This window comes from Temnothorax curvispinosus, unplaced genomic scaffold, assembly GCF_003070985.1.
Source record: "Temnothorax curvispinosus isolate PA1 unplaced genomic scaffold, ASM307098v1 QBEX01014922.1, whole genome shotgun sequence".
In the NCBI taxonomy this organism is placed as follows: domain Eukaryota; kingdom Metazoa; phylum Arthropoda; class Insecta; order Hymenoptera; family Formicidae; genus Temnothorax; species Temnothorax curvispinosus.
Genome location: NW_020224702.1, coordinates 1 through 15,027, shown reverse-complemented (window position 1 = coordinate 15,027; position 15,027 = coordinate 1). Strand labels below are relative to the sequence as shown.

General features: G+C 33.1%; 3 protein-coding genes across 3 annotated transcripts in view; 1 reads left to right on the top strand and 2 right to left on the bottom strand.

Annotated features, from left to right (window-relative positions):
• LOC112465141 overlaps positions 1-1,933 on the bottom strand; it is a 38,422-nt gene extending 36,489 nt beyond the window's left edge. Inside the window, exon 1 of the mRNA XM_025032547.1 lies at positions 1,899-1,933. Coding sequence (XP_024888315.1) covers positions 1,899-1,906 — 8 coding nt within the window. The 5' untranslated portion in view covers positions 1,907-1,933. The remainder of the gene's footprint in view (positions 1-1,898) is intronic.
• On the top strand, positions 1,733-11,078 carry LOC112465142 (phytanoyl-CoA dioxygenase domain-containing protein 1 homolog). The gene is made up of 5 exons (XM_025032548.1): positions 1,733-2,044; positions 9,456-9,599; positions 9,920-10,033; positions 10,135-10,285; positions 10,437-11,078. Exons 1-5 carry the CDS (start codon positions 2,024-2,026, stop codon positions 10,853-10,855), a joined length of 849 nt encoding a protein of 282 aa, XP_024888316.1. The 5' UTR covers positions 1,733-2,023; the 3' UTR covers positions 10,856-11,078.
• Positions 11,079-11,464: 386 nt separating this feature from the next.
• On the bottom strand, positions 11,465-15,022 carry LOC112465140 (transcriptional protein SWT1-like; the record flags this gene model as incomplete). Its single annotated transcript, XM_025032542.1, has 11 exons — positions 11,465-11,684; positions 12,142-12,282; positions 12,436-12,593; positions 12,678-12,796; positions 12,869-13,064; positions 13,140-13,370; positions 13,453-13,674; positions 13,774-14,010; positions 14,196-14,461; positions 14,568-14,738; positions 14,809-15,022. Coding segments are annotated over 11 exons (2,175 nt in total), but the record flags the coding sequence as incomplete, so codon positions are not given.
• Positions 15,023-15,027: the final 5 nt, after the last annotated feature.

Here is a 15,027-nt window from a genome sequence, read left to right as displayed (position 1 = left end):
GAACTGGGCTTACAAACAGGAGCTTGCGAAATAAGCAAAGAACCGTGAGGCCAACGCTACGTTCATTACCAGGATTTTATTATATCATAGAAATAGAAATCATTTATTTACATATTTGATTTACGTATAATTGGATTCACAGATAGGATAGATATATGTATATTCATACTGCATACAAAAAATCTATAATACACAATCTGACAAAAAAGTTTCTAATAAAATAAAAAAATTGCAATACGTAACATAAAATCAAATAAACGCTTTTTAATTTTCAATATATTCCCCGGCAACGTTTACACATCGATGACATCGCTTGTACAAATTTTGGAATGCTTGTTTAAATGTACGTGTCGTAAGAGAGGCTGTTGAGTTCGGCGGTTGCATTTCTTTGACTATCATTGACGTTCTCGAAATATCTTCCCTTCCGGACGGTTTTCAGTTTGAGGAGCAATATAAAGTCCGCAGGGGCCAAGTCCGGAGAGTAGGGAGTGTTCCAACACTGATATCTCCTTCTTTGCCAAAAGCGTCTTTACAATGATACTCGAGCTGCGCGGGTGCGTTGTCGTGCTGAAAACGCCAACTGCTGCGTTCAGCGAAGTTCGGACGCCAAATTCTAGCATTTTGAATGTCACAGTTGCATTTTTTTCCAAATTTATAGTAGAACTTAATGCTCACATACGCTGTCCCAATTTTAACGTCTTTGATATTATGTATCGATACACATACGATGAAAATGCGCTATGAGTCGCAACCAATTCTGACGAAGCTTTCTACTAAATTAAACAAATGTCTCAGCTATAATACTTCACCCGCGATTCAACAATATTGTCATCCTGGCGCGCGCAGTATTGCCAGTCCCGAAACTTTTTTTTTGGACCATATGTATATATCTTACTAAAAATCTATAATATACAGGACCGGTCAAAAGTATTCGCTTAATGGAAAGGAAAATCATTATTTTAATAAAGAAAGACATACATAAATGTTATAAATGTTATAAAATTTAATTTTAGTACTGTTCTTTTATGCTTTGATAGGAATATTTTAAGAAAAAAAAACAAAGATGTTAATGATTTAATTAACATTGAATAATTATCGTCAATGATAATGTATGATTATATGTACTTTCTTCATTAAAGTAAAGACTTCTCTTTCCATAAATAATACAATATTTTTTTATCTGTATATGAGTACTTACACGCGAATAATTAAAAAAAGAGTGACAGAGGTATTATCGTTTTAAACATTAGTTATCTTACCTTAACAATTTATTGCATGATTATGCCATGTCATTTCGTCAAAATAACCATGACTTGCTATAACTTTTTTAATTATCGTAAAGAAGTGTATACCTACATGTGTATCGAATTTTTATAACAGTTATAATTTAGAAATTAAACTGTTCTCAACATTAAATAAAACCATAAAAAACGTACGGAATGTATTTAGCGTGTTGATAAGTAAACTCAATTGAGAAACGAATTTAAACGAACTTTTCTTTATAATATCTTCATAAAGTTTGGAATTCACTTCGAGATTAATTTTGTCTGCGAGCGTAAAATCAAATCATGCGTGATGAATAATCAACTTAAATATAATTAACTTTTTAACACGTGACTATCTTCTTGCACGAAAGTGCAATATCTTCGTGAGGAAGATATAGTTATCTGAATGACGCATCGCGAACGCATGTTTGAGATAAATCGTCCGCAACGTCAGTTGTCAGTATCACCGAGGGTCCCCTGACTTTTTGTCAGGTGATAAATTCTGGTGGATCTGTGCGGAAAAATCAAAGATGCTAGTGTGATATTCCGGCGGAACAACGCATCGATCTCGCTATGCTCGCACAAGCCCGAGTCGTCGGCCAGACACGGACTTCGCAGTATCCACGGGCTCACCTAGTCATTTGGTGCGAGCACTCGGCTGCAGACGTGTTCCGGTCTCACTCTGTCACCTCGTGTATCAGCGAACAAGTTCGAGATTCACCGCGATTCGACTACGCTGCGATAACACGTGCACCGGGATGAAAGACATTCGCGCGCAGGTGAGTCCCACACGGAACTGAAAAATACTCGTGAGAATTGTTTTCCCGTACACCGCACCGCTTTCCTGTAGGACAAAAGGAGCTTCGCGTCGCCCTCGTGTCGTCGAGTCTGACACGTGGACGGTAATTTAATCGATGACGTTTTTGACAAAAATTTTGATTGAATGATTCTTCGTCAAGATATACCAATTTATTCGAAATATATTGACATTTTTTTTCGAAAGAGTAACGAATGCAACAATGGATGGAATAATAAACATTTTTAATATATATTTATTGTTTTAAGATTTATGGATGATAAGAGTAGAAATGTACATATGGCTTGAAGTTTTAACATGTCCTTTATAGGAGATCTTAAAGCCGTCTGTAATACCAACATCTTTACTAAACGCATATCTTTTTACTGTGACTTTATGGATTTAAAAAAATTCTTCTCCAAAGTTAAAGTATATGCGCTAATGCTCTCCACGGTGGTTGATTTTATACCAAGAACGAAAATAATTTCAGAAATGCAGACAATTAATAAGACGTCGACTCGTGACAACATTTGCTTCATATAAAAATTTTACAATTTGTTGTTACAAAATGAGACCGTGGAAGGTGGATTACATCAAGAAATACCATACGGTTCTCAGAATTAGGATTAGACACCTAACAAAAAAGTTATGCGTGTAGATCTATTATTGTGCACTGTAGCTAGGTACTATAATCTTGTCTATCTTTGTCTATGCAAGGGCAGATATAGGCCGGTGACACAGAAAACGATCAAAATTATCGACTTTTCAATTCCGTTTAGATGAAGGTGCATTCCGTCGTAGTCCGGCCTTTGGTTTAGGATCCCAAAACAGAAAGAGGAAAGGGAGGGGGCGAGAGAGAGAGAGAGAGAGAGAGAGAGAGAGAGAGAGAGAGAGAGAACTAATAATGATAATAATGAAATATCCGCAAAATGAGAAGTACAACTCTTGTATTGCGGTGAAAATATAACAATCGATAAATGTTCAATTTTTGTACATCAAAATTAAAGATATATATTTTTTAGTTTACGGTATGTTGCATCTACTTTTAGTAAAAATCGAGTCATTCGGCTTTACGTATGTAATTAAGGAATTATAGGAAGTTTTCCAGCAAGCGACACAAGTCGACACAAGTGTCGTTTTGTCTTTGTTACTCATTGCTAAAAAAAGGGAGATAGAATGATGTTTGTGTCAACCTGTGTCGCTTGCTGGAAAGCTCCCATAGAATTGTATACATTTTTTCAACTGCTCGTATTCACATGTCGCAGAGACGCAAATTTTGGATTTGGTCAAACCTTGTGATTACTATTTGCGACTACGTTACGACCGGAAGTAGTACTGCTTGCGAAGAAAGCAATACTATTTACTTGTGCTACTAGCAGTTCTGCTTGCTTAGGACATGTTGATAATGACATTTTTACAACAAATCTCTTCTTTGATTGGCTGTGACTTGTGATTGCAGTGTAAAAGCGCCTCTTGCGTCTTGCGACAATATGGATTGCTTGCGACTAATGTAGAACGACCTTAACGATGAGCCTCTAACGATTGCATCAACGAACTGAGAAATGAGGGTACACAATGTAGTCGTTTACTAACGGCGTCACTGGAGTTCATGCCATACGAGATGACATAATTGACCGGACCACTCGGTTCGGAGGTCATGTGATATCTGCCCAGTGCTCTGAATTTCAACGTGAAGAAATTCAGGCAAGCGCGGGTAAACGGCGGGAATTAATATGACTCGAATAATCTGTCGTTCTATCGAAACGTAGTAGCAACTTGCTAACAACTTATTTCTGACTTACTTTCACTTTTAATCTTATCGCACGTTTACGATTATATTTTTGTTGCATTGCCTGTTGTAAAGAATTAATATCTTATATATATTATTTAAATTAATAGCTTAGATTTAACTCTTTCTCTGTCTTCTTTTCTCTTTCTTTTCCAATGTTTTTGCAACAATAAGAAATAATACTTCAGCAATTTATAATGATAAAAAAGTAGACAATTAATGTTCCTTAATACTTGAATATTTTAAACCCAATTTCTTAAATTATTGCTTTCTAAATTTTATCAGTTTATTATAATTACAATCCTTTATTTGAAAGCTGTAATATATGAACATTATTTTTAATAATAATACCTATATGTAACTAACAATATAATAATATAAATATGTGTATATTAAAAGAAAAATATTAAAAAATATAAAGTTATTTTTTGCGGAAATTGTATTTCTTTTTTACGGAAAACTATAAGAATAAAAGAAGAGAGTTAAGCCCCTTGCACAATGCCAGGCAACAGGCAATAGGAACAGGGAATAGAAATCAGAAATCATGTATAAATGCAGAATAAACAGTGACACAGGCAATAGACACAGAGTTTCCGTCACGTTGGAAATTTTGTGCCTATTGCTTGTTGCCAACCAATCATAGCATTCAAACTTTTTAGGTTGTAATTAACGATTTTTTGGTTATTTCCTGTTCCTATTGCCTGTTGTTTGGCATTGTGCAAGGGGCTTTAAACGTTTAATTACATGCGTGCGTATAATTGCTAATTGTTCTGAAAGATTTCGAATTTTGGAATCAATTTCCTCTGCATCTGCGAGAAATTTTTATTAATTATTTTAAGAACGATATTCACAAACCGAATCGTAGTCGCAGAGAAGCTGAGGATTTCGTAAAAACAAAACGTTGTTATCGAATTATGCCTTATCGCTTGACCATTTATGATGATCCGAATGATTTTTTCTTGTCACTGTAGAATTTTGGAGACTATTTTTAAATCTTAACGAAAGAGACCAAATGGGCAACATATATTATCGCTGTGTATGTTTTACGTACTTGGGACCAACGGAAAAGATTCAACGAAAAGTCTATTCTTGTTCCAGTAGAAAAAGGGAAAAAAGGCGCACACATATTCCAATAATTCTTTCATTTTGGGTGCGTTATGTAATGAATAGATAGCGTGTTTTATCACACGAAGAGATCCATATTTTAAGTAATTAAAAACCGCCCTCCAACGAGAGAAAATATCTCTTTCGTATAAAAAGATATCAAAAAATAATAGAAGATAAAAGATTTTAAAACATTTCGAACATTTTGTATTTCTGGAAGATGACTATCGTAAAGTAAAACTTTTTTTTGACGTTTTTAATTGCTCGAAATAATAAGAGGAAAAGATATAATAAAGTTTTTTTAAGAGTTAGAGTTGTGAATCGGTTAAAACAAGCCTCACATTTCTTATTTATTATCAAAATTTACCATTATTAATAAAACCTTCGTTTTTCATCTTTTTTTTATCGATATGACCAAAAGGTTGGAAGGAAGTATAGGATCAGAGGACCTTTAGGACGTTTTTAACTTAAGTACTCTTCGCGAATTCGACATATATACTCAAATTAATTCGAAATACCGTAGGCGACCTTGATCCTTGGTAATTGCGCTACGAGATGAGAGGCAAACGACGGATGATGAACGCCCACGAACCTTACATATCCCGTAATTCCATTCTATTTCTATCCACGCGATTCAGCGCTTTCGCGGATGGCTTGAGTCATTCGTATATACGGACGAAATTTCAGAAAAATGTCGACGACAAGGGGAAATGACGTAGCCCAACCACCCACCTGTCAACAACGACTAGCCATACGCTATTTTCGGGATGTGCTTCGCACGCATATAACTTTGTTAATGTTAATAAACGTAGTATGCCCGCGCGAGTTTGGCTATCGAATTCGCTCGCGAGGTGCTTATATACGCGGCTTTAAAATTCTTATGCTCGCAAACCGAATCAGTACTACAGAAATCAATTAACTGCGTATGTGTTATATACACAGCATTTAAATTGAGACACTTGAATAGCTTGAAAAGCGAAGCATTTAAAAGAAAAGTGTTCCAGACGAAAGTTGAAAAAATCGACTTTTTAAACTCACATGAAGACCATCGTCATATTTTAAAGTAGAATTGTATGATTTTTTTTTACATAATATGATTCTTCCAGTTATTCTGCATATAAAAGTATTAAGGTGGAGTTATCAAAAAATTAATAGTTTGAGATATTTTGTACTTTATTCTGGCACATTTTGATACGGAATATAAAATATCTCGCAAACTATTAATTTTTTGATAACTCTACCTTAATACTTTTATATGCAGAATATTAGAGAAGAATTATATTATGTAAAAAAATCAATTCTATTTAAAAAATGGCGATGAAATTTATGTGATTTTGAAAAAAAAAATGTTTTCCGAAAATTGATTTTACCATTATTTGTCCCTCATCTTTGAACGATATAACTTTCGTCTGGAACACCGCAACCTACTTTATACGCGGAAAAAAATGACGTATCAACAGCATCATTTTTTGTATCAACAGTGTTATTGAGGCAACATCAATATTAATGAACAAAAAACATCAGATACTTAATTGTTTTAATAATTTAAATATTTGGTCCAATAATATCCAATTGAATTAACTATTTAATGCTTGTGGCAGCCCGTGACGTCGACGTTTAATTGAAGCAACTTCATTTTTTTCCGTGTAGGTATATATGTGTATATGTATAAATTAATTTCATTATTTTATAAATATATTTAATAAGAAAAAATGTATATCCTCTCATATATTTTGTGTGTTAAGTATATTTATAAAATAATAAAATTAATTTGTGTGTACGCACACAGACATACATATATTTTCTTATCTCATTAAATTTGAAAAGTAATTAATAATCCGTTAATTACATTTACATCCAACTATATTATTGAAACAATCGTTTTAAATTAAATCATTCAAACAACGGTTTTTTAACTTAAGGGAGTTTAACTTGATAAACTGTGGCAAATTAAACGAAAAACCTCAAATAATCTGTTGATTACATTTATATCCAAAAAAATACATTATTGAAACAACCGTTTCAAATTACATCATTCAAATAACGGTCTCTTATCACCATAACTGTGGCAAATAAAAGGAAAAATTCCACATTGAAATCGTAAATTTTAATCTTTATCGCGTTGTTACGTAAAACTTATACTATCTGGTCAATATAACAGAATGAATAAAACGTAAAATGTTAATCGTGATGGACTTCGTTAAATTTTACAACTTACTTTCTCAAGAAACCTTTTTTTTCGTTTTTCTTGTATCGCTGCTCAATATTTTAATAAAAACGTTTGACCTGAAGTTTTAGAAAAATCTCACATATATTGGCGGAAGAATTAAATGTCAATTCAATATATTCACAGCAATGCTGTTGAATACTCGGTTGAATATGGAGTGAGAAATCATTGTCAGAGATGAAGATGAAATATATTCTACAAATCTATCGTTTCTTGCGTCTTCATTATTAACTATCATCTCGAGAAAAAGAGTGATTGATGTACGGCTGTCATAAAAAAGATCGATGTGTAATCTCTTTGTTTGCGAGCGGTGTGACAATTCGAAGGCCAGAGCTCAGCTGAGGGCAGCACAAAGCAGAGAAGATTGCAGATATCATTGTCTTAAATAAAATTGCTACTGCGCCGAACGATATTTCCCCTTTATCGCAGGAAATGCATTATATTGTGGCGATGCAATAATGCGTTTCGCCGTAATCGAAACGTAAAAATAGCGCACATAAATTGCGGATTTTTCGAAGATACCCGCGAGCGTTCTGCGTTCCCCGTGGTGTCTTTATTGCGACGCGCGTTTTTCCCGAGCGGCGAGCCGTCACCGGAACGAGGAAGAGACCGTGTAGCTTTCGAACGAATGACAAGCGCGGGACTTCCTACGATCGCGCGATGTGACTTTCGGCAATGTTTACGACCGATATCCCGCCGTTTCGAACGCTAAAAATACCGCGCGCCCGGCACACCTTTTTCCCGACCATCTACTAACACCGCGGAGAGGTTTCGTTTTGACATGCAAGTTTTGGAATTTTGCCGAATGCAGCTTCCTTATTTTTTTTTCTGGCGACTTTGTCGGCCCTCTAAATGTCCGTTCGATCGTAAATCAAACGATTAACGAATATGCAACAAGAAGACGAACGTACGTCTCGGCTCTTAGGGGAATTGCTCGTAAAACCGTTCCGCGAATTAAATACCGCACGAAGTGACGTTTCGCTTTCGTTTAACGGCGTTTTGCAATTTCGAAACACCCGTTTTGACGCGCACTCGCATGTGAGATAACACGGAAAGGCCTCTGCCAACTAGCGTGTGAGATTGTATATCTATATACCGATACGTGAATCACAAAACTACGATGTACGCGACGATCTCTGTTGCGCAAACGTTTTATTTATATATAATTTATTTAGACTACGAGTCTTAATGACACGTCGCGCACGCATGATAACCGGTTAATAAAAATAAATTTCTGAAAATTGGATAAAATTATCGGCGGATAAAAAATGGGGAAATGAAACAACGCGACGCCGACGTAGCCTAATTATTAAGAAAAATATTTTTTCGAAAGCTGAATATAAACAGCGCCACAAATGAGAAAACAAAGCCATTAAGATATTAGATAATAATTAAGAGAAATGCAAGATTATATATATATATATATATATATATATATATATTTTTTTTTGTATAAAAAAAATATTTTTTTTCCACGTGTTTTTTCCACCTTGGACTAATCTGAAACGTCTGACACACGTAATACATGTCGAACTATCTTAACCGGTAACAAAACAATTTGCTGCTTTTTTAACGGATGTATGCGCATCGCAATCTGATTGCATGATCGGCGCTGACGCGAAGCATGGAATGCGATAGGTGTGAAACGGAAAAACGTAGGAACTCTGGGCGTGCGTTTCCCCTCTGAAGCAGGCAATGCCCATGGGTTTATTCTTAGATGGCTTTATCGGTCGTGATCTATTTATAGAATCGTAGTCTATCACTCAAAACATCGTGGTGCAAGGTGCAACGAAACTACGACATTGATCGGTCAGATGATCAAATGACCGGAAACAAAATTTCTTTAAATTTTGAACCGACGACCTTCAATTACCGCTTATCTTATCCCGGCAATAAATCGAATAAGCGATTCGTTGTTCTCAGATTCATTCAACTTTTACTACAAAATTCAAATTTTTACGGTGACGTTAATGATGCTATGAAATTCAAGTAAAGAGACTGCAGATTATTCCGGAAAATGGATAAATATTTTTTTAGTTCTTCCGCGCATCTATATCTTATGTATATTTATTTTTTATATAAATCCATTTTTTTAATTTATGAATATAATATATAATGGAAAGCGACTTCTCTTACACATTATCATTTCTTGATTCTTTCCGCGCTTGTAATTAAAAAAAAGATATGGTATTTTAAACCACTTATTTTATTAGCTTATATATGTATAAAAATGCCAAAATAATATTTATATATTAATTATACTTTTAAATTAAGTTTCAGAAAAATGGCTACGTCATTTTGGAGGACTTCTTTCGACCGGAAGAGATCGAAGAATTGAGAGCTTGTGGAGAAGAATTAACGAATAAATTGCCACCTGAATCGGAACGAAAAGTATTCAATACGATACAGTTACAACAGGTGATAAGAATATAATCAATTGTGAAACTTAACAGTATAAAGCGTATAAATATTAATATGGCGATTCAGAATCAGTCAGAGATGATCGTACAACGTATAACTTGTGAATACTTAAAAACGATTTTTATCAAAGAAGGTAGATACGTACAAAGAATAAATTTTGTAAAACATAAATTTATTCTTTGTATGTATCACTGTATTATGTATTAATGTAAAACTATATTTTCGTTAATTTCGAGACTTAATTTCCTGTGAATGTTATACAAATAAAAGTCAATATTAATGTTAACGGAAGTAATGATTATATGATCTTATTTCAGAATAAGGATAAGTATTTTTTGGATAGCGCCAATAAAATAAGTGTTTTCTTTGAGACTGAAGCTCTGGAAGAGGACGGGAAATTGAAGGTTCATCCAAGAGTGTCATTAAACAAAGTAAACTATCTCAAAAGAGCCGTACCTCTAGTTAAATCAATTCCTACGAAGATATTTTGAAATAATTTCAAATTATTTTACGGTGACTTAATAATTTCCAGGTAGGCCACGCTCTTCATTGGTTACATCCTACTTTCAAAAAGTACACGTTCGATGAGAGAGTCAAAGAAGTTGCTTTCCAATTAGACTACGAGGAACCAGTCGTATGCCAATCAATGTACATTTACAAAAATCCCGGAATAGGCTCGGAAGGTAATTAAATAATTCTCATAATTATATTTATATAACTCAATGCGCATGAGAATTATTTAACTGAAATAAAAATATGTGATTTAACAAGAATACACTATTATGTAATAACCACTGCAACATTAAGCCGAACATAATTGTTATTTCCTTGCAGTTACGATGCATCAGGACGCATCATATTTATATGTTGAACCGGTGAAACTCCTGGGTTTCTGGATTGCATTGGAGGATGCAACGCTAGAAAACGGATGTCTATGGATCGCTCCGGGCTCACATCAGAGCGGAGTGCACAGGCGTTATATGAGAAACAAAGATCCGAATTCCCAAGAGTTACTAATTTTCGACAGAGCGGCGCCTTGCTATCCGTTAAGTAATTTCAGACCAGTACCAGTACGCAAAGGAACTTGTATTCTTATCCACGGCCAGGTGGTCCACTTTTCTTATTCAAACAAGAGTGAGACATCGAGGCACGCTTACACTTTTCACGTGATTGAGACGAAACATGTATATTATTCCAAGGAAAACTGGCTTCAACAACCTGCTGAAGGTTTTGCGAATCTTTATAAAAATTAATTGTATCATATTAATCGTGTTACGAATTATCGTCCATTGTTTATTGCGCAATCTTATTCTTCAAAATATTCGTTTCTTTTCTCACTGTACAGAAAATGATGTTATTAATCCATGATGATGACATTAATCCATATACACAAGAAATATCCATATATTAAAAAATAAAACAAATTCTTAGTTTACATAATTACAAAAAAATATCGATAGCACCAATGAAAAATGTTACATATGCAAAATTTTCAAGAGACTAACTTGTATTAATATTAATACTTAGGTAAAAAATATATGGATAAAAAAAACTTCACATTTTTTTCTCGAACGATACACTTCTCGTATACGCAATATAATCAACAAAAGACAATTCTAAAGTACTTTTACCCAAAAATAAATCACAATAATTCATTTTCATTGACACCATTGATATATCAGTCACTCTCTTATAAAATTAAAAATATTTTTATAATATTTCGTTAATATTATTAATATATTATCATTAATATATATCGTTAATATATTTAAAACTTATAGATTAAATGTATATACATTTTTGTAAATATCTACATGTTTTCAAACACTGAATTACAATACATACATTACAAATACATACAACTATGAATGAGCAGCCAGTGCACAGAAATGCGAAGTTAATTCTTGTAGTTGTCTTAATCCAGTCTTTAATGCTTCTTCTTTTAATTTAACACAACAATATATATCCAAAGGTACCACGTCAAATGTTATCCTCTCTGTGTCAGGCAAAAATGTACTTAAATTTTGCTGTAAACTAAGTAACGTCTGATATTTTATAGAATCATCAGCCTGCACCAGTAACCTAATTACAAAAAAATTGCATAAATATATATGTATGTATACAATATAAAATAACTTGACATAAAATAATGTCATAAACTATCAGTATCAACAGATTATTGACATTATCAATCCGGGAGTAATCCCTGGGGTGATTTTTGTATCCTAGCAATAAGAAAATAAAGTTCAATTATAGTATTTTCTTTATTGATCGAGAATTCATACTTTTTTAAAATTCTTTTTTCCCTTTATAAAATATTAAGTAAATCTATGTACATAATCTCAGATAACGATAAAACGTCCTAATCTCAGATAGCGATAAAACGTCCTAATCTCAGATAACGATAAAACGTAAAACAATCAATAATATACAATACGTAGTCAAAGTGATTTTTAATTGGATATAAAAAACATCCCAGGTAATTATTCACGCCTAAAAAAATACTAGGTTACTATTCCCGAATTAAGAAATAACTTACTTATTTAGATTCTGCGTCAGATCAGTCACTTTTCTGGTAATTTCTGATTGCAAACGTTGTACAGATGCTTGTGTCAATGGTGGATCTATAGAGTTGAAGGTAAAAGAATATGCCATTCCTGCATTGTTGCATGCCAAACCACTATTATAAAATATAAATATAATAATATTTAATCACAAAGAAAGAATAGCAGTATTCTTATTAATATATATCAAAAAGTGATGTATATAATACATTTTTGTACGCGCGCACGCGTGCGTGTATGAAGTTATAAATATCTATAAAAAATCTCACCACATGTCACGTGTGTAATTATAGATATGCTGGAAGCACTGGAATACTTTTTCCGCTCTCATTTCTTGTTCTTGGACATTTTCTACGACGCCTATTTTATCGTATAATTTTTTCAGGTTGATATCAGCGATACATTTCTTACACTTCTCCTTGAGTTCCTAAAAGTATAAATTTTGAAAGTATTAATTTTCAAACTCTCCCAAAATAATAAAATATTTAAAAATATATAAAAAAAATATTACTGTAATAGTACTGAACGTTTGGGTCATGAGATCACAGTGTTTATCCATATTAACCATTTGTACCAAGTCGCTGCACTTCTCTAAAATATATTCCACATCTTGCAATTTTCTGCCACTCACTAAAAGAACCATCAAGATTAGGCTCAAGTTGCAGAATATAGTTTTAATAGGTTACAACATGTATAGGTAACCTGGTATATGTAGAAAAGCGTCAAGCAATTCCTTTAGGATATATTCAGCGCGTCTTTGGAACGATTCATTAATGGCAGCAATCCAGTGCTTTATAGCACATTTTAATGCAGTTATTGCAGTCCAAGGTGGCTTTATAATGACATATATCTTCCACTCTGCTTCTCCATAAATTTCTGACATTTGCTTCGTGATAATCTGAACATAAAAATATTCGTTCGATATGAGCTCGTGAAAATTGACACATTTCACAATCTAACATACAATGCGTACCGTTGACAAAAAGTTTTTCACGATCAATTTGGCATCCTCAAAAATATCATCTGTTAAACGTAATTCGTCGTTAAAGAGAGACTTTTCAACGGGACCATCATTCAAATTATTGACCATTATACCACTCGTATCTAAATAATCTATTTTTTCAAGTGGATCATTGCGTCCCAATGCTAGTATATTATATATCATCGCTTTAGTGCAGAGATTTTTGTCATAAGATAGCAAGACCTACATATATAAAATAAAAATAACACTTCTATTCGTTCTTAATATATGCGTGCATTATGTATGATGTAACAAAAGAACGTACCACTGATTTTCCTAATTGATGAATCTGTAAGCAACACTGAAGGATCTCATCATCTGGACAATTGAGAGAAAATTCCTTTTTATTTGTCGCTGCCTGCTCTCGTGTTTGTCCTATGATACGTGGGTGCTTAGAGGAAAACTGATCGTGAATGAAAGATATGGCTTTTCTGGCTTTTAATGATAATTCATGTTTAGACTTATTATCTTTGAAGTAGTCTAATTCCTATATCAAAAAAATGTTCAAAAAAAAAAAACATGTATATTAAAACTTTTACAGAGACGTGACAAAATTTTTGCTATACTGTACATATATTATACTTACACATATCACGGTCCATGGAATTACAATAAAAGGACGTGGATAATTCTTAAAGATTGCATCTCTTGCTTTTTCAATAATTTCCAGATTTGACAGAAACACATTTGTGTCAACAACAATGTGCAGTGGACCTTTTTCGTGTGATTCTGTTTTGTCGGATTGTGTTAAATCTACAATATTTTTTGATATATAATCTGTTTCTACATTGTCTTTATCAAGTTGTGTCCTGACAACTTCTACCTATATAAGAAAAAGTACGAAAACACGAAATATATTAAAGTTTCTTTTACGGTAACATATAAAACAAAGATGTCTTTTAAAGATTAAGTCTTGAAGAAGATACAATAGTCAAATATATTCGTATTGTGGATTTCTCCTATAATATAAATTATGTTCGTGTAATGTTTCAATTATACTGGTCATACCTCTAACGCAATTTCCTCATCTTTCATGGGTTCCCAATCCATTTCTTCGTACAGAACTTCCCGTTCAGCCTGTTCTATTAATTTATCTTTTGTCATTACTTTATCATTTCCGGCAACTGGTCTATTACTTTGTTGATTTTGTGATTTATCATCGTTTAATGTAAAATTTCTTTCATATATTGCATTTTTCAAGATTTTATTATGCAATTTCTTAAGTCGTACATCAACATTTTTATAAAAACATGTCGATCCTAAGTTGTCATTGTCTGCAAACACAAAGCAACGTAAAAATACTGAAAAGTCTAAACATATATCTCGAAACTTTATCGAAAGTGTAAAATATAAGATATATATAAAATTTTATATAATTACCAGACAAACCAGACAAACCTTTTCTAAACTTTTGTGAAGGTTTCTTGCTAACTAAATCGGCACGACACATTTCCTGAATTTTTTCCTTATCGATATTCAAATTTTTTCTTATTCTTTGCATACGTTCTTTTGCCAAATTTTTCTTCGGGAACAATTTTCTTCCTTTTTCTCCTAAACACAATTAATATTAATTTAGTATAATAATAATGACTTAAATATAAATCTATACAATTGCATTTACTTGAAACATTTTGACTAGATGATTCCTGGACATTTTGATTCTTGTTGCGCTGCTTAATATCATGTTTATCCCAAGCTATACTTTCTCGGTCTCCTGTATTTTTCTCTTGTTTCTCCCATGTTTTTGTTGATTTCTGATTGGCAATATTTACACTTTGCTGGTTATTCTTAGTGTCTTCCTTTAATGTTTTATTTCGACTAGATACATTTGAAATTCTCT